This window comes from Pseudophryne corroboree, chromosome 4 (genome assembly GCF_028390025.1).
Source record: "Pseudophryne corroboree isolate aPseCor3 chromosome 4, aPseCor3.hap2, whole genome shotgun sequence".
Classification (NCBI taxonomy): domain Eukaryota; kingdom Metazoa; phylum Chordata; class Amphibia; order Anura; family Myobatrachidae; genus Pseudophryne; species Pseudophryne corroboree.
Window position 1 is genome coordinate 818401504 of NC_086447.1, and position 20463 is coordinate 818421966.

At 48.1% G+C, this 20463-nt stretch overlaps 1 protein-coding gene across 3 annotated transcripts in view; it reads right to left on the reverse strand.

Annotated features, from left to right (window-relative positions):
* Positions 1-6329, reverse strand: part of COMMD1 (copper metabolism domain containing 1) — a 305031-nt gene extending 298702 nt beyond the window's left edge. For 2 of the 3 annotated variants that reach the window (XR_010176200.1, XM_063918482.1), the window contains exon 1: positions 6095-6329. Coding sequence is in view for 1 of the 3 variants with exons in the window: in XM_063918482.1 (XP_063774552.1) it covers positions 6095-6271 (177 nt within the window). In the remaining 2 variants the exon portion in view is untranslated. The remainder of the gene's footprint in view (positions 1-6094) is intronic. The other variant, XM_063918484.1, reaches the window with a different exon arrangement.
* Positions 6330-20463: the final 14134 nt, after the last annotated feature.

A 20463-nucleotide genomic window follows, 5' to 3' on the forward strand; every position in this document is an offset into this window, starting at 1 on the left:
GAGAGCCTAAAGCCCGAGATGGAATAAGAACTGGGATGGTAGTGTTCCCAATCGCCTGTCATTAATCAGTATATCTGGGTCCAAATGGCTGTTGACGAGTTTCATTATTGCCGACTTTTTGAAAAACAAATACAGCTGCACAGCATTTGTGGGCTGCATGGGAAAGAAGCCAGTTTTTACCCTGCATACAACCACAATAAATGTATTAGCACAACTTGTATCACAACATGGTTTGTCCATGTGCAAAGTGAGACGGTATCGATATCCTGTTGGTTAAAATCCCCTATACCTTGAAAAGCTGCTTAGGCAGTGAAACGCGTCGGTGACAAGACTGGGACCTATACTCTCTGTTATCAGCCTGCTGCTTATCGATAGACCGTGGTTCCCTATTTGGGACACTATTTGGCAAGCCCCTGTGAAAGACCTTGCTCTGGGTGACTTGCAGCCCAGTATCAACATGGGAAAAGTCAACCAGTGAGAGGATCTCCATTGCCATACAGGAGTGCTAACCTATTGGGGGATCCATTCAAGTGGAACTGCATAGTACCAGCATGAGAAAACCCAACCAGTGAGAGGATCTCCAGTGCTATACAGGAGTGCTAACCTATTGGAGGACTCGTTCAAGTGGAACTGGTAATTCTGGTACACAAATTTCCCTAAGAACCAGGCTTTTTCAAAATATTTTTCCCAGCAATTCTAAACAAAAGTTTTTATATCATCTAGCAGTGTTGCTCCTTGCCCTACCACTATTAGTGTTTTTTATTCATATCTATTTTTTTTATTTTTTTCTGTTGCAACAGTATATTTATACACATAATATACTTTTCCATATATGTATGCAATATATATGACTAGGAATACCTCTGTCGAATAAATTTTGATTGTTCTTATCTTTAGCGCTGAATTTCTCTATTTCTTTGTTGTTTTACCAATGGGGTCTGACTAGCCCTTTATATTCAGCAGCTGGAAGTCTCACAGCAATTGTCAGCGCCAATTCTACCTTGGTAGTTTTTCTTCACACAAGTAAGTGAGTCATGTCATACAGTGTCCGGAGAGCCTAAAGCCCGAGAATAAGAACTGGGATGGTAGTGTTCCCAATCGCCTTTCATTAATCAGTATATCTGGGTCCAAATGGCTGTTGACGAGTTTCATTATTGCCGACTTTTTGAAAAACATAAATACAGCTGCACAGCATTTGTGGGCTGCATGGGAAAGAAGCCCGTTTTTACCCTGCATACAACCACAATAAATGTATTAGTACAACTTGTATCACAACATGGTTTGTCCATGTGCAAAGTGAGACGGTATCGATATCCTGTTGGTTGAAATCCCAACGGTCAGAACGCTCAAAATCCCTGACAGATCCCAGTGAGTATTTTAACCCTTACACTCACCCTAAACCAAACCCACCCTCCTGCAGTTTCACCCTAACCGTCCCCTCCAACAGCCTAACCATAAACACCCCCCCCCCCTCCCGATCTAATCCTATTGTCCCATGGCAGTCTAATCCTAACTGTCACGCTTCCCTGCAGTCTAACCCTAGCCAAAACCCCCACCGCCCCACACTACCCCTACCCGTCCTCCCAGGATCCTGACCATCTGGATACCGCTGTTGACATTCTGACCATCAGGATTTCAACTGCTGGGATCCTGATTGCATCCCATACAATGTTAATACCTTTATCTCATGATTTGCTCCCAACTCTCAATCAGCCCCGCAAACTATAAAATTCTGAGTGTCTCATGCTGAAAAAAAACCCAAAATAGTGTTCTGTCCTCTTAGTGCAATAGGGGAAACTAGAGAGAGAAATGTGCACACAGTCCATTTCTTTATCACAACTGAGAACGGATGTAGTAAATATCCCAGTGGTCGAGATCCCAACGGTCAGAATGGTGAAGGTATTTGCTGGGGTTAGGGCTAGGCACTAGGGGGGCGTTCCCTGAAAACTCACCTCTTCAGACAAGCCATCAAATTCCAGACCCACCCACATAACCTTCAATGCTTGGTAGATGCTAGAATCAAGTGGGCTAAGGGACCTTTTCCGTCTGCGGGAGGAGTCACAACACAAGGGGGAGGAGCAAGGCCAGCGGGATAGTTCCTCTACTATCCACGCCATGAACTATTACCTTTAGTAATCAGGTGGCGAGCGAAGCGGAGCGAGCCACTGAGCCCGCGAGGGTACTTTTCGGGTACTCTGTTCGCCCATAGCTCCTCCCCCTGGTGACGTGTCTCCTCCCCTAGATACGTCAGAAGGTCCCTTCTCCCACTCCGAAGTAGAATCAACCTTCAATGCTTCCCTATCTAATCACATCCTCTCAGTACAGAACGGTATCCGGTCTCTAGGTCGACAGTAAGTAGGTCGACATGGGTTCTAGGTCAACAGGGACTCTAGGTCGACATGACAAAAGGTCAACATGAGTTTTTCATTTTTTTCTTAATTTTTTGGACTTTTTCAAACTTTACGATCCACGTGGACCACAAGTGGGAACGGTAACCTTGCCCAAAGCATGGCGAGCGGACACGGTGCACTAATTGGGGATCCCGGTCACTGTACAGAGAAAACGACACACACAAAAAGCGCAAAAACTCATGTCGACCTAGAGTCCCTGTCGACCAACAGTGGTCGACCTAAGTGTGGTCGACCTTGCATACCACACCCGTACAGAACACATAACCCACATAATTTGTCTTTCTTTACTCTCACACCCTACTGACCCTTGGCCAACATTGCTGGGTGACCATATCATACAACCCATTAAGAACCTAGCAGTCTGGTGGACCATTATGCAATAGGTAGCATCTATCCTTGTATATGAATGCCTATTTCCCTATAGATTGTAAGCTTGCGAGCAGGGCCTTCCTACCTCTATGTCTGTCTGTTTTACCCAGTTTTGTTCTATTACTGTTGCTCTAATTGTAAAGTGCAACGGAATATGCTGCGCTATATAAGAAACTTAACAAATAAATGTTAGAATACAATATTTTCAATGCTGCACTTGGGGTTGACATACTGTAGCTCTCTCTGTCAAGAGGAAACACTATTAAACACACTCTGAAAGGGAAGAATCATCTCAAGGTTCTCTCCCAGCAGCCGGCACCGGTAATCATACAATCCTCTATTCCTAGCTTCTCACATGCATGTCTGTGCACTTTTCTAGGACGCCTGACACTCTCACACTTGGGCCTAATTTAGACATGATCGCTGCTGTGCGTTTTGCCATCTCAGCCCAGCGATCGCCTCTGCCCGATTCACAGGCAGAGGGGTTCGCTGGGCGGGCTGGCGGTGTTGAGACGCCGTTTTGGGGGGCGCAGTCCAGGCAACGCAGGCGTGACATCACACGCAAGCGATGCAACCTGGAGATCGACGGGCAGGAGCTGCACTGGTAGGGAGCTACTCTTCAGGTACAAAAGCATTGCCGCCATGCTATGCTTTTGTACCTGTCTGCAGGCGTCCCCCCGCACGTCTGTGAAAGTGATCGTAGATGTGCTAAATTTACCACATCTACGATTAAGTCTGAATTACCCCCTTGTTTCATTACACTACTTCCAGCTTCTTATCCCCTATAAGTGGTCACTGAGAACTCACCTTATCAGAATATAAACATTATCAATAAGTTACATGGACTCCGGAGTCCACCATTCTTATTTAATGCTTCCTACTCTCTTATACCCCTTTCACATCGCACTAAAAACCCGGTATCGACACGGCATATTGCCGTGTCGAAACGGGTCCGTGTGCGATGTGAAAGGTTCTTTGGTGAATTAGCGGGTCGTCTGACCCGGTAATTCAACCCGGTAAAAAAGAAGGGTTATTACCGGGTTGATTACCGGGTCAGGCGCAGTGTGAATGGGAGCCGTTCCGATGCGACACGGCTCCCATTCACAGTGTAGGCAGAGGCGGCGCAGGAGATGAGCTCATCTCCCGGCGCCGCCTCCACCCCCGCCCCTGCTGCGCCCTCCGCTGCTATGGCAACCGACCCGGTATATTGCCGGGTCGGAAAGCCAGCAACGGAGCGCAAATGCCGGATCCCACCCGGTAAGTACACGTTTTTCTTACCGGGTAGGATCCGGCATTTGCGATGTGAAAGCAGCATTATTGCGCTTGCTCTGCTCAGCCTGCCTCTTGTCTCATTAATTCTCTATCTCCCCTTAAACTGGGGACACACTGCACAATGTGTGACCCAGCCGACGGGGAGATACGATGTAATGCTTGCCATGATGCATTGTGTTCACATCGTGCATGTTTTGGGTACGATTACGACGCAATGCGCGGCCCCCTCGGGTCAAATGTCGCATCAAATGATCGTACGTGCAGCCCAAATTATCCATCGTAACTGAATGCACATCGTACCTTGTTTCATGCACATACGATGCATCGTTCAAAGGATCGTTCGACCAGAGTCATCTTGAGTGGCATTTTTTTCAAGGTGATCATGTGCTTTTTGCGAGGCATACGATCGCTCAATAGATCATATGCTTCATCGCATGCACATAGTGTGTCCAAATAAAACCAAATTGTGTGTCCAGTGCTGTCAGGAGAATTGAATGGAAATCGTGACAGGAATCGAATGGGATGCTGGTCATCCTAGTGTATGGACAGCATAACAATGCATTGCATGCGACTACACACTGCATGGTCTGGTATGCGACAGCATGCATGTAACTGCATGCAGCCGTTCATCACATCGTCCCATCTGATGTACTTATGCAATCAGGCATACACATTATATGATAAATCGTTCCAATCCGCATCAGAATACATCATTCAATATATCTCAGTGTTTTCCCAGGGTTGGATTGTAAGGAATCGTTACCCTTTTGTATCAGTTAGTCCGAATACACATTGGGAGACTGTACTCCTACGAAGGAGTTGCAATAAAGTTTAAACTTGCTTATAATGTAAAATACATATAGATGAACCTCCGGCCAGTTCTGCCATTCATTGGTTTTTTTTGTTTGTTTTTTTAAACAAAAACCCTCAGTGAAGGTCAAGCGTATGTCATAACAGATGTAACAATGCCACATAGCAGACAGTCACATCACATCAGTGCTATAGAAGGGCATCTGTGCGTAATGGACCCTGCGTCGGAATGGCTGACCGGAGAACCGCTTCCAACCCATTAATGGCCGGGACAGTGTTTAGAGGCACCCGGTTTTCTGCGTTTGCACCTGCAATCACCTGCGATGCAGGTAGCAGGTGTACAGAGCCATGTGCTTCTAAACATTGTCCTGGCATAAATGGATCAGAAGCGGTTCTCCAGTCAGACCGTCCGACCCTGAATGGGCCAGTACCCCCCATCATGACAGCACACAGAAAGCACCAGGGGAGTACTGGAAGACAGAAGTGTGGCAGACGCATCCTAAAGATGTACCCTGCACCTTTCTATGCAGTGGGGTGTCTCCTCAGGGTGCCCTGTGGGCAGTGACAGGTACCCTGGGTGGCAGCACTGGTTGCACATGCCCTGTTATGGCTATGAATACAGCATGTGGTATGCAGTTCCCTATAACACATTTGACCTCCTCACCTTTATAGCTCATTTCGTCCCTCTATTGCTACCATATAACCCCACCACCACCCCATACAATTGATCTCATATTTATATTTTTGTGTAGTGCTGCTGGCCCAAAAACACACACACACACACACACACACACACACACACACACACACACAACACAACACAATGTCCATCAAACCATGGTTCTGTTTGCTATAAGCATTGTAGTAGAACGTACAAGGTGGCTTCCGTCATTCATAAACATTACATTCCCCCAGGTTTAGAGAGATGTAAAATAGAGCTACATATAGTACATTTCACTTTCCCAATGTGATCCAGCTACACCACATGATCATAGCACACTTCAATTATACTATGTACAGACATAAGTCACAGCACCTACACAACATTATATGACAACACAGCGACCGTACAACATATACAGCGTTCTACTGTATAAATTAATGGAAAACTATGCAAAATGAAAATAAAATAACACTTAAACGTTACACTCTGTCTAAAACAATTGCTAGCTGTGCAGTGTAAGTCCCCTGCTGCTACTGCTGCAGGAACTACCATGGTGCACAGTATGTACCTTGATGATGCCCTGCATCTTGCTATATAACGGCCGGAACTCATCCAGCGGCAGCCCCGGGTACAGCTCCAACCTCAGCAGCTCCTCGGTGATCTCTGTGTTCCCATAGTACAGGCTCTGGGCTATGCCATTCAGCAGCCCGCTCAGAGCCTTGCTGCTGCTCTCCGCATCAGCCATGACAGCCCCAGGCTAGCATGTGACCCGACAGAGCCTTAGTCACGTGAACCATAGCATTTGGATGGCGGAAGTGTAGCAGTTCGTTTGTCTTTTGGCAGCCATATTGCGGTTGGTGACCAATAACTCCTCCTACCCATTCTGTAGCACCCATCACATGCGCATTACAATTTGTCTTGTGTTAACTAAATTGATGTTTATACTAACATTAAACCGATATATGAATCCACGATTTACATAGGCTCTGTGTCTGGCCAAATGTTGAGCCTGATTTTAATCAGCCACAGAACCTGTGTAAATCATAGGTGTCCCAGACAGGGACGGATCTAGACTTTTCTTTAGGGGGGGGCGGTTTACTGTTTAATCTTGACTCCTCCCTCCACAGGCCCAACTCCTCCCATCTGCAATCCTAACTCCTCCTCCTCTCAATTCTGACTGAACTTTTTGAGTGCGACTGAGATAGAGCTTTGTGATTGTTCTATGTACATGTGACTGTGCTATGGTGTAATTGTATTTATTAGCCCTAGTACCCACACACCAGCAAGTGAAGGGCAAATGCTCTGTAACCCTTGCTCTCCTGGCTCCTCTGTGCTGCTGTGGTATAAGCTGCAGCACATCGTTCTGCCTCAGGCTCTCCTCGGAGAGCTCTCTTCTGCTCAAAAGTGGGAATGGCTATGACTGTGTTAGGGGGGGGCGGTCGCCCCCTTCGCCCCACCCTAGATCCGGCCCTGGTCCCAGATTAAAAGGATAGCATATCTCCCAACATGACCCTCTCCAGGAGGGACAGAATGCTCTGCGCGTGGATTTTTCACTTAATGTATGTTTGTCTGCACCTGTGTTGAACAGGTTAATGGATAAGAAAGGTGTTTCATCACAGGTAAGGGCAATATTAATTTAAGAGGGAAGTCCAGGAGCAGAGCATTGTGGAGAGGGTCATGTTGGGAGGTATGGGAATCTATATAGATAGATAGCAATATATTTACAACTATAATCATAGTACCATATTTACCGACAAATGTCGGTAGACATGCCTACTCTTTTGGGGTGCTGGGAGAGTCACCCGATTTTCGTGAGCCTCCCAGGAGAGTAGGTAAGTGTGGTTCATTCTGCATGAGGCTATCAAAAGATAACAGATGATCCATAAGTCAACTGGAAGGCCTCATCTCATAACTACTGAATCCAAAGAGACTGGATTGGTTTGTTTTGTTTATTTCCCTATTTATTTATTTTTTTAAATTGCATTTACGTGTGTGACTATTTACAACTATTATATTCTTGTAATTTTCTTTATTCCTTAACAATAAGCTTTGAAGTTTATACTTGGATTAAAAATTCTTAATTTTAGTTCTGGCTGTCTGTGCTTTCTAACCCAAAGCCTCGAGAGGTCAGGTTACCAAATTTTTACGTATTAATAACTTTGTATGCGGGTGAGAGCAGAAGCTCACCCTGGGCATAGTCCCTAAAAGTCGCTTGGCCAGGCAGACGCAGCGATGGTACTTCTGCTGGTGGCAGTTTACTACGTGCATTTACCACACACGCTGAGGTAATCAGTACGGTGTCACGGGCCAGCGTTCTCAGATTGGCGTATCTGGAAAATCGCTGCGCCAGGATCGTGACAAACTGGTCTGGTATGAAGAGAAGGTTATTTGAAGGATTGCCGCGCCCTCGAGAGTCGCAGTGGTGATATCTACAGGGAGTCACTCAACTCCCTAGAACATGAATACACAAAAAAATTGAGAGATCACGTCTGCGCTCGTCAGGATAAACTACTAAGGGGGATGAAGTTAGGTATGTACAGTGTCTAAGAGAAAATTAATAAAGTATGGGTTACGTGGTGTTGTTACAATATGTAGAACCGTTTTCTTCCTGTCTGTGTCTTAATTTCTAGTTCTCCGAGTTGATACTGGAATGAATGAATGTTCACGATCACGTCCACTGTGGAGTAAAATTCTCCTTAGGGGTGTCCCAAACAGTTGTTCTCCGAGTTTTCTCCTGTATTCGCGTCCGGGGTATCGGGATAATTCTTATCCTCAATAATAGAAGACACAAAGACAGGAAAAAAAAGCCGCTGATAGTGTAGTAGACGTGTAAGAAATGATGGAAATGTCTTTAAATGAAGTCTTAACGAGATGGTAGCTGCTGGATGCGTACCAGTACTCACGTGAGAACGTGATGTCTCCCTCGCGTAACGGTATCTTTAGTGTTCTGATGGTTTTCTCCTCCTTCTCCAGACAGGATCCCTTATGGTTCTTGTCCTCGGGAGTGAGAAAGGAACAGTAGATAGTGTAGTATGTTTATTTAAAGGGGAGTTTGAAAGGCAATTCACTCCTCTAAATTCACGATTCACAGTAGGGAGTGCGTACCGTACTCACATCCATAAAGGGGTGTGGAAAACGTATAAAGGTATCTTTCGTTTGGTGTGTTGTCATACACGGTCACACTCATGCAAGTTTAGGTGTAGAGAAGGGAAGGAATGGGCGTACCCAACTCACACTGCACAATGGAAGAACTTGTGTGTAAAGGTATCTTTTAAGATGGTCCCACAGATTCTAGGTGCTCCTTATTCTAAGGTCTTTTCCTCTCGTTTGGTACATGAAGAGAAGCGAAGCATGGTGTCATAAAGTGACACATAAAAAATTTATTATACAAAAAGGAATAATTTAAAACAACATAGGAACTGCCAATGAACTCCAGGTAAGAGAGGGGGGTACAAACGGGTGGAAAGATGTTAATGTCCGGATTACTCTCACCTTAGTAAGTACCGTCCCAAATCAGTCCCTGGTGGTCCTGGCCCTCACACCAACGCGTTTCGACTGAAGAAGTCTTTTTCAAGGTCTTGAAAAAGACTTCTTCAGTCGAAACGCGTTGGTGTGAGGGCCAGGACCACCAGGGACTGATTTGGGACGGTACTTACTAAGGTGAGAGTAATCCGGACATTAACATCTTTCCACCCGTTTGTACCCCCCTCTCTTACCTGGAGTTCATTGGCAGTTCCTATGTTGTTTTAAATTATTCCTTTTTGTATAATAAATTTTTTATGTGTCACTTTATGACACCATGCTTCGCTTCTCTTCATGTACCAAACGAGAGGAAAAGACCTTAGAATAAGGAGCACCTAGAATCTGTGGGACCATCTTAAAAGATACCTTTACACACAAGTTCTTCCATTGTGCAGTGTGAGTTGGGTACGCCCATTCCTTCCCTTCTCTACACCTAAACTTGCATGAGTGTGACCGTGTATGACAACACACCAAACGAAAGATACCTTTATACGTTTTCCACACCCCTTTATGGATGTGAGTACGGTACGCACTCCCTACTGTGAATCGTGAATTTAGAGGAGTGAATTGCCTTTCAAACTCCCCTTTAAATAAACATACTACACTATCTACTGTTCCTTTCTCACTCCCGAGGACAAGAACCATAAGGGATCCTGTCTGGAGAAGGAGGAGAAAACCATCAGAACACTAAAGATACCGTTACGCGAGGGAGACATCACGTTCTCACGTGAGTACTGGTACGCATCCAGCAGCTACCATCTCGTTAAGACTTCATTTAAAGACATTTCCATCATTTCTTACACGTCTACTACACTATCAGCGGCTTTTTTTTCCTGTCTTTGTGTCTTCTATTATTGAGGATAAGAATTATCCCGATACCCCGGACGCGAATACAGGAGAAAACTCGGAGAACAACTGTTTGGGACACCCCTAAGGAGAATTTTACTCCACAGTGGACGTGATCGTGAACATTCATTCATTCCAGTATCAACTCGGAGAACTAGAAATTAAGACACAGACAGGAAGAAAACGGTTCTACATATTGTAACAACACCACGTAACCCATACTTTATTAATTTTCTCTTAGACACTGTACATACCTAACTTCATCCCCCTTAGTAGTTTATCCTGACGAGCGCAGACGTGATCTCTCAATTTTTTTGTGTGGTCTGGTATGAAGCTGCCAATGAGAGTGACAGACGGAGGCTGCAAAGGGTGGTGAGGACAGCTGAAAAGATTGTTGGGGCTGACCTCCCTACCGTCCAGGAATTACACCAGTCAAAGGTCAGGAAGCGAGTGAAGAAAATTGTGGCAGATATGCAGCACCTAGGTCACAAACTGTTTGAACCGCTTCCATCAGGCAGACGCTACAGGTCCATTCCCGCGAAGTCGACCAGATCCATTAAAAGCATCTTCCCACTAGCTGTCCACCAGCTGAACAATATATAAAAAGTGTCACGAACCTCGGGCAGCGGCGACCGCGCTTGTCCCTGCGGGTGGCCTGGTCTGCCCGGCGCCTCTCTTCCCCTGACGGTCTCCGGCTTCAGCGGCGGGTCGGCGCTGCTCTCCGGCGGCTTCCCGGAAGCAAGGACGCCGCCATCCCAAGCGAGGGCAAGGAGGCGGAGCAGGTCTGACGTCACCTGCCTGCTCCGCCAATCAGGCTAGGGCGGGGAATTTAAAATCAGATACCAGGCAGAGATCCGGTGCCTGAGTATCTTCGTTTCTCCTGCGGAAGCTGTGATTCCAGAGCTCCCTCGTCCCTGCAAGCATCCTGTGCTTCCAAGCATCCTGTGCCTCCAAGCATCCTGAGCCTCCAAGCATCCTGTGCCTCCAAGCATCCTGAGCCTCCAAGCACCTCCGTGCCTCCAATTACCTCCGTGCCTCCAATTATCTCCGTGCCTCCAATTATCTCCGTGCCTCCAATTATCTCCGTGCCTCCAAGCACCTCGTGTCTCCAAGCACCTCGTGCCTCCAAGCACCTCTGTGCCTCCAAGCACCTCCGTGCCTCCAAGCACCTCCGTGCCTCCAGTTACCTCCAAGCACCTCGTGCCTCCAAGTGCCTCATCCCTCCAAACACCTCCGTGCCTCCAAGCACCTCCGTGCCTCCAAGCACCTCCGTGCCTCCAGTTACCTCCAAGCACCTCGTGCCTCCAAGCACCTCATCCCTCCAAACACCTCGGTGTCTCCAAACACCTCCGTGCCTCTAAGCACCTCCGTGCCTCCAAGCACCTCCGTGCCTCCAGTTACCTCCGTGTCTCCAAGCACCTCGTGCCTCCAAGCACCTCATCCCTCCAAGCACCTCGGTGTCTCCAAACTCCTCCGTGCCTCCAAGCACCTCCGTGCCTCCAAGGGCCTCCCTGCACTCCCTGTACTCCCAGCACCTCAGTGCCTCCAATACCACAGTGTCTCCAATATCTCAGTACCCCAGCCTTCAGTATTTCTACAAGTCTTGTCTTACAGGAGACCTTCAAGAATTCCTCTGGGCCTCCCGCCTGCCGTCTTAGTCCTGCATGAGGAAGACCTACATCCAGCCATCTCTACTACGACCCAGTGGCGGTTCCTCTTCCCGGTCATCGGAAGAAGCCCCGAGTCCACAACACTCCCAAACCAGGTCAGTGACAGTATACTCAGGCCACATGGACTCGGGGAATCGGAACACGGACTCGAGTGCCATTCAGAACCTGGCTTCTCGAGTGCAAAGTCAGGAAGCAGCGCAAGGCCAGGTGATGCAGTACCTCCAGCAGTTGTCCGGGCGTCTGGATCAGATTCAGGCGTCTCTGGCCTCAGTAATTCCGGCACCTGTTCCAGTAGTCGCACCAGTTGCCGTTGCCAGCAATGTTCAACCATCGGCCGGTGTCACTCCACGCCTTCAGTTGCCTACTCCGTCCCGCTATAATGGGAATCCCAAAAATTGTCGTGGTTTCTTGAACCAATGCGAGGTACATTTCGAGCTACTTGCACACAACTTTCCTACAGACCGGTCCAAGGTAGCATATATTATTTCTCTGTTGGAAGGTTCTGCTTTGGATTGGGTGTCTCCATTATGGGAACGATCTGATCCCATGGTTTCCAACTACACCAACTTCATCTCGTCCTTTCGAAGGATTTTCGACGAGCCCGGCAGAATGACCACTGCTTCTTCCGATTTGCTCCGTGTTCGGCAGGGCGCCCGTTCCGTGGGCCAGTACGTGGTTCATTTCCAGACCATTGCTTCCGAACTACGCTGGAATAATGACGCCCTGAGAGCTGCCTTCTGGAACGGTCTTTCCGACCGGCTGAAAGATGAGCTGGTTACTAGAGATCTGCCGGATCCATTAGAAGATTTGATTTCCCTTTGCGTCAAGGTGGATCTTCGGATGCAGGAGCGTGGAAGAGAACGTAGCCGTTCGGATCGTTCCAGGTTCCGGAATCCTACTCCTAGGCCGGTGGCCTCACCCAGCTCAGATGAGCCCATGCAAATTAACCGCTCCCGACTGTCTCCGGAAGAACGACAGCGTCGTCGTGAGGGTAAACTCTGCCTTTACTGTGGAGCCGCAGATCATTTTCTTAAATCTTGTAAAGCCCGTCCGGGAAACGGGCAGGCCTAGCTTGTTCCGGAGGAGTCAAGCTGGGAGTTACGACAAAAGCTTCTCCAACTTCGGACTGCTTGCTTCCAGTAACTCTAGTCTCCAATTCAGTCTCCAGGTCTTGTGAAGCCCTATTGGATTCCGGAGCTGCAGGGAACTTCGTTTCTTCTTTCTGTGCCCAAAGTTTGGGTTTAAAGTTACGGCCTATTGAGCGGCCAATTTCACTGACGGCTATCAACGGGACTAGAATTTCCAAAGGTCTTATAATGTGGCGCACGGGGCCAGTTAAGCTGCAGGTCGGGGCTCTACATCAGGAAGATTTGGAACTCTTGGTAATCCCAGAAATGCCTCATGATCTGGTTCTTGGAATGCCTTGGCTGAAAAGTCATAATCCCCACATCGACTGGAAGTCGTCACAAATTCTGTCCTGGAGTCCCTTTTGTCACACTAATTGTCTTACTCCTGTTTGTCCGCTCCGTGTTACCTCCAAAACGGATGAAGAGCACATTCCGGAGGCATATCAAGGGTACAAGGACGTATTTTCGGAACAAGCTGCTGACCTGTTACCACCTCACAGGCCTTGGGACTGCCCTATTGACCTTGTCCCAGGGAAGACGCCACCTCGTGGTCGCACATATCCTCTGTCTCTTCCCGAGACTCAAGCCATGTCGGAGTATATTAAGTCCAATATGCTCAAGGGATTCATTCGCCCCTCTTCCTCCCCTGCCGGTGCAGGCTTCTTTTTCGTGAAGAAAAAGGACGGGGGGTTGAGACCATGCATCGACTACCGCGGCCTAAACGACATTACTATTAAGAATAAATACCCCTTGCCACTAATCACAGAGTTATTTGATAGGGTTCGTGGTGCCCGCATTTTTTCAAAACTCGACTTGAGAGGAGCTTACAATCTTATACGCATCCGAGAGGGGGATGAATGGAAGACTGCCTTTAATACCCGAGATGGGCATTACGAATACTTGGTGATGCCGTTTGGTCTTAGTAATGCTCCCGCGGTTTTCCAGGGGTTCGTCAACGAAATCTTTCGTGATATGCTGTATCAGAGCGTTGTGGTATATCTGGACGACATACTGATTTTTTCCAAGAATCTTGTCGAACACAGGACTCAAGTCAAAGAGGTGCTACACCGTTTACGAGAGAATCATCTCTACGCCAAGCTTTCCAAATGTACCTTTGAAGTAACATCTATTCCGTTCCTCGGTTATGTCATCTCGGGGACGGAGCTTCGCATGGATCCGGAAAAGTTGTCGGCCATTCGTGACTGGACTCAGCCTCTTTCCCTGAAAGCAATACAAAGGTTCCTGGGCTTTGCGAACTACTACAGGAAATTCATTAAGGGTTTCTCCACCATTGCTGCGCCCATTACTGCCCTGACGAGGAAGGGTTCTAATCCTAGTTTGTGGCCTCCGGAAGCCATTGTAGCTTTTTCTCGCTTAAAGTTAGCTTTCATGACGGCTCCAGTTCTCCAACAACCAAATTTCGAGGAACCCTTCTTCTTAGAAGTTGATGCATCTTCAGTCGGGGTTGGGGCTGTTCTCTCCCAGTATTCCTCTGATAAAAAATTACATCCGTGTGGCTTCCATTCTCGTAAATTCTCTCCAGCCGAACGAAATTACACTATTGGAGACCAGGAACTCTTGGCAATCAAATCTGCCTTGGAAGAATGGAGATATCTTCTAGAAGGGGCTAAACATGTGTTTACCATCTACACGGATCACAAGAATTTGCTGTACATCAAATCCGCACAATGCTTGAATCCTCGCCAGGCGAGATGGGCACTTTTCTTTTCCCGATTCTCGTTCATTATCAAGTACCGGGCCGGGACTCTCAATATTAAAGCAGATGCGCTTTCTCGTTCACAAGTTCCCACAGACGAGGATGAACCTCCGGAGCGGGGTTTAATTCTGAATCCAGTTTCTGTCTCTGCTGCTTTAACTACTCCAGCTCCTCCTCCTGGAAGAATGTCCGTGCCAGCTAGATTCCGCCCAGGAATACTACTGTGGGCCCATAACTCCAAGTTTTCCGGTCATCCCGGCGCTCAGAAGATGTACAAGTTTCTGCAAAGGTCTTACTGGTGGAACACCATGAGGAAGGATGTACAAGATTGCGTTAATTCGTGTCCCCAATGTACACAACATAAATCTCCTCGTCTGCCTCCTGCAGGGTTACTTCGTCCTCTGCCTATCCCTGTGAGACCCTGGACTCACATTTCCATGGACTTCATCACTGACTTGCCCTGTTCCAAGGGTTGCAACACCGTTTGGGTTATCGTTGACCGTTTTTCGAAGATGGCACACTTTGTGCCCTTGACTGGTCTCCCGACAGCACCGAAACTGGCTCTATTGTTTATCCGAGAACATTTTCGTTTGCATGGGTTGCCACAAGAGATTGTTTCTGACCGTGGAGTACAGTTCACCGCCAGGTTTTGGAAAGCCCTTTGTTCAACTCTACACATTAAACTTAAGTTTTCGTCTGCTTATCATCCCCAAACTAATGGGCAAACGGAACGAGTCAATCAAGATCTAGAGACTTTTCTTCGTTTGTATCTCTCTCCTTCACAGGACAACTGGGTGGAGTTGTTGCCTTGGGCGGAGTTTGCCCATAACCATTTGTTTCATTCTTCCACTGGGGAATCACCATTTTTCGTCAACTACGGGTTCCATCCCCGTGTTCCGGAATTTCCAAGCCTTCCGATAATAGAGGTTCCTGCTGTAGTGTCCACTCTACGACACTTTGGACAAATTTGGAGAAAGGTTCATGCTAATCTTAAGCAGGTTTCTGTTCGGTACAAGTTCTTCGCAGATAAGAAACGGCAAGCCGCACCTCAATATAAAGTTGGGGACAGGGTATGGCTGTCCACACGGAATCTCCGGTTGAAGGTGCCCACCATGAAATTCGCTCCAAGGTTCATCGGTCCTTACCCTGTGCTACAAGTCTTAAATCCTGTGGTCTGTAAACTGGGTTTGCCTGCCCATCTTCGAATACCTAACGCCTTTCATGTTTCTCTACTCCGTCCCCTCATTCTGAATCAGTTCCACTCAGCACTCCCTAGGCCAACGTCCGTAGTGGCAGAAGCTGGAGCGGAGTTTGAAATCAAAACTATTCTTGACTCTCGTTATCTTCATAAAAAATTACAGTACTTGGTGGACTGGAAGGGTTATGGTCCTGAGGAGAGAAGTTGGATTGGGGCTACTGAAGTAACGGCTCCTCGTCTGATTCGGATCTTCCACTCCAGACATCCGACTAAGCCCGGGAAGTGTCCAGGGGCCACTCCTGGAGGAGGGGGTACTGTCACGAACCTCGGGCAGCGGCGACCGCGCTTGTCCCTGCGGGTGGCCTGGTCTGCCCGGCGCCTCTCTTCCCCTGACGGTCTCCGGCTTCAGCGGCGGGTCGGCGCTGCTCTCCGGCGGCTTCCCGGAAGCAAGGACGCCGCCATCCCAAGCGAGGGCAAGGAGGCGGAGCAGGTCTGACGTCACCTGCCTGCTCCGCCAATCAGGCTAGGGCGGGGAATTTAAAATCAGATACCAGGCAGAGATCCGGTGCCTGAGTATCTTCGTTTCTCCTGCGGAAGCTGTGATTCCAGAGCTCCCTCGTCCCTGCAAGCATCCTGTGCTTCCAAGCATCCTGTGCCTCCAAGCATCCTGAGCCTCCAAGCATCCTGTGCCTCCAAGCATCCTGAGCCTCCAAGCACCTCCGTGCCTCCAATTACCTCCGTGCCTCCAATTATCTCCGTGCCTCCAATTATCTCCGTGCCTCCAATTATCTCCGTGCCTCCAAGCACCTCGTGTCTCCAAGCACCTCGTGCCTCCAAGCACCTCTGTGCCTCCAAGCACCTCCGTGCCTCCAAGCACCTCCGTGCCTCCAAGCACCTCCGTGCCTCCAGTTACCTCCAAGCACCTCGTGCCTCCAAGTGCCTCATCCCTCCAAACACCTCCGTGCCTCCAAGCACCTCCGTGCCTCCAAGCACCTCCGTGCCTCCAGTTACCTCCAAGCACCTCGTGCCTCCAAGCACCTCATCCCTCCAAACACCTCGGTGTCTCCAAACACCTCCGTGCCTCTAAGCACCTCCGTGCCTCCAAGCACCTCCGTGCCTCCAGTTACCTCCGTGTCTCCAAGCACCTCGTGCCTCCAAGCACCTCATCCCTCCAAGCACCTCGGTGTCTCCAAACTCCTCCGTGCCCCCAAGCACCTTCGTGCCTCCAAGCACCTCCGTGCCTCCAAGGGCCTCCCTGCACTCCCTGTACTCCCAGCACCTCAGTGCCTCCAATACCACAGTGTCTCCAATATCTCAGTACCCCAGCCTTCAGTATTTCTACAAGTCTTGTCTTACAGGAGACCTTCAAGAATTCCTCTGGGCCTCCCGCCTGCCGTCTTAGTCCTGCATGAGGAAGACCTACATCCGGCCATCTCTACTACGACCCAGTGGCGGTTCCTCTTCCCGGTCATCGGAAGAAGCCCCGAGTCCACAACACTCCCAAACCAGGTCAGTGACAAAAAGTCTAACATGTATAATATGTCTAATATGTCAAGTCTATCGTACAGTTGCAATGTGCAGTTTCAACTCATACGTGTAATGTTTGTAATGTATGCTACGTTTTTCCCCCTTCTAATGCTATGTATTCCCCTTCATGTTGCTGCTTGGCAATGCACCGTACCGCAAAAAAATCCTAGTATACATGAGTACACCTGGCCAATAAAGCTGATTCTGATATGCCTACCCTCCCAGAACGGGCGTGAGGCTCCCAAAAAATCGGGTGGCACTCCTGGCCCCCCTGGAAAGGAGAGGTCTCCCAGAACCTGTCCACACCAGCCAGCATCCCTCCTCAGCTGCCAATACAACCCCACAACCACCGCTTACCTAGTGCAGGTGGGCAGTGCAATGACGCAATTCACGCTAAATCGCGTTATCATAGCCCCTTTCTCCGCTCTACAATGCCGGTAAGTCTGAACATTGTAGAGCGGGGTGCGGGACTGTGATCACGTGATCAAGCCTTCACACCGCCCACATAGATTAATGCTGCGTCTCCTGTTGTGCCAACCTGGCTGCCCTCTCTTGGAGGGAGCAGCCAGAAAGTCATCAAGTGTGCTCTGCAGGCATCTCCAACTGTCTCCCCCCTACCCCAAAACTGTCTCTGTAACACCTGCCCTCTGCTCTGTTCCGCGTCATCATTCCCTGCCTCTGCGTAACTTCCTTCCTACTTGCTCCATCCCCATACAGTCCCAGCAGTGTGCTCTTCCTTCTCTCCTGCCTCCTACTAGGCCAGTCGTTTTCAAACTGTGTGCCGTGGCACCCTGGGGTGCCTCATGGCACTTGCAGGGGACCCTTGGACTGGTGTTCCAGGACCAATTAAAATTATCTATGGTCAATGTAATAGGCAAAACCAGTGCTTGTGGCTTCCAATAATAAAATAGGTGACTCTCCCGCATCCTGCCCGCTTCCTAGTGAAGTGGGCAAGATGGTGTAATAAACATTGACGATCGCGGGGCCTGATTTTTTGGCTCCACCCCTAATGACGAAACTTGTCAGACCCACCCCCCCTTCCGAAGTGATGTGCAGTGTCTTCTCCTCAGGGCTTCTCCTGGAGAGGAGACTAAAGAAGTAGGTAAGTATGGTTATTGCCCTGGTCTCTGTTCTTCCCACATTATATGCCTGTTTCCATTCCCCAGTCTGTTTGTATGTCTCCATGTCTCTCTTCCCCTTTGCCAGCAGTGTGTATGTCACTATGGGGGTCATTCCGACCTGGTCGCACGCTGCCGTTTTTCGCAGTGCAGCGATCAGGTCACTACTGCGCATGCACCGCAATGCGCAGACGCGTCATACGGGTACAAAGTGGATCGTTGCTTGGCGATGGATTTAACGAAGAATCCATTTGCACAGCCGATCGCAAGAAGATTGACAGGAAGAGGGCGTTTATGGGTGTCAACTAGTGATGAGCGGGTTCGGTTCCTCGGAATCCGAACCCGCCCGTACTTCACCTTTTTTTTACACGGGTCCGAGCGACTCGGATCCTCCCGCCTTGCTCGGTTAACCCGAGCGCGCCCGAACGTCATCATCCCGCTGTCGGATTCTTGCGAGACTCGGATTCTATATAAGGAGCCGCGCGTCGCCGCCATTTTCACACGTGCATTGAGATTGATAGGGAGAGGACGTGGCTGGCGTCCTCTCCGTAATATAAAAGACTAAGAGTGACATTGTTATAATTGTGGGGAGGATCGGGGACGGGGAGCAGCTGTTAGGGAGTACAGTGCAGGGTTTTGATTATACCACCAGTGAGTTTAATCCTTTGTTTCTCTGCCTGAAAAAAATGCTCCGACCACCAAATCTGTGCTCACTCAGTGTGCTGCACTGCTGCATGATATATCTGTGCTGAGTGCACTGCTCACACTGCCTAATTGTGGGGACTGGGGAGCAGTTATAGCAGGAGTACAGTACACAGTTTTGCTGACAGTGACCACCAGTCCAGTATACGTTTGTCTGCCTGAAAAACACTCCTGTGTATTTTTTTTTTCTTCATACTAGTTTGTTTAGCAGTCTGCTGACAGTGTCCACCAGGTCCGTTATACAGTATATTATATAAGCAGCAGTACGGTAGGCCACGGCTGTACCTACCTCTGTGTCGTCAGTGCACTCGTCGTCCATAAGTAATATAATACTATACTATCCATCCATCTACATTGTATACCTGTGGTGTTTTTTTTTTTCTTTCTTCATACTAGTTTAGCAGTCTGCTGACAGTGTCCACCAGGTCCGTTATACAGTATATTATATATATATAAGCAGCAGTACGGTAGGCCACGGCTGTACCTACCTCTGTGTCGTCAGTGCACTCGTCGTCCATAAGTAATATAATACTATACTATCCATCCATCTACATTGTATACCTGTGGTGTTTTTTTTTTCTTCATACTAGTTTAGCAGTCTGCTGACAGTGTCCACCAGGTCCGTTATACAGTTTATTATATATATATATATATATAAGCAGCAGTACGGTAGGCCACGGCTGTACCTACCTCTGTGTCGTCAGTGCACTCGTCGTCCATAAGTAATATAATACTATACTATCCATCCATCTACATTGTATACCTGTGGTGTTTTTTTTTCTTTCTTCATACTAGTTTAGCAGTCTGCTGACAGTGTCCACCAGGTCCGTTATACAGTATATTATATATATATATAAGCAGCAGTACGGTAGGCCACGGCTGTACCTACCTCTGTGTCGTCAGTGCACTCGTCGTACATAAGTAATATAATACTATACTATCCATCCATCTACATTGTATACCTGTGGTGTTTTTTCTTTCTTCATACTAGTTTAGCAGTCTGCTGACAGTGTCCACCAGGTCCGTTATACAGTATATTATATATATATATAAGCAGCAGTACGGTAGGCCACGGCTGTACCTACCTCTGTGTCGTCACTCGTCGTCCATAAGTATAAGTAATAATAGTATACTATCCACCCATCTACATTGTATACCTGTGGTGTTTTTTTTTTCTTTCTTCATACTAGTTTAGCAGTCTGCTGACAGTGTCCACCAGGTCCGTTATACAGTATATTATATAAGCAGCAGTACGGTAGGCCACGGCTGTACCTACCTCTGTGTCGTCACTCGTCGTCCATAAGTATAAGTAATAATAGTATACTATCCACCCATCTACATTGTATACCTGTGGTGTTTTTTTTTTCTTTCTTCATACTAGTTTAGCAGTCTGCTGACAGTGTCCACCAGGTCCGTTATACAGTATATTATATAAGCAGCAGTACGGTAGGCCACGGCTGTACCTACCTCTGTGTCGTCACTCGTCGTCCATAAGTATAAGTAATAATAG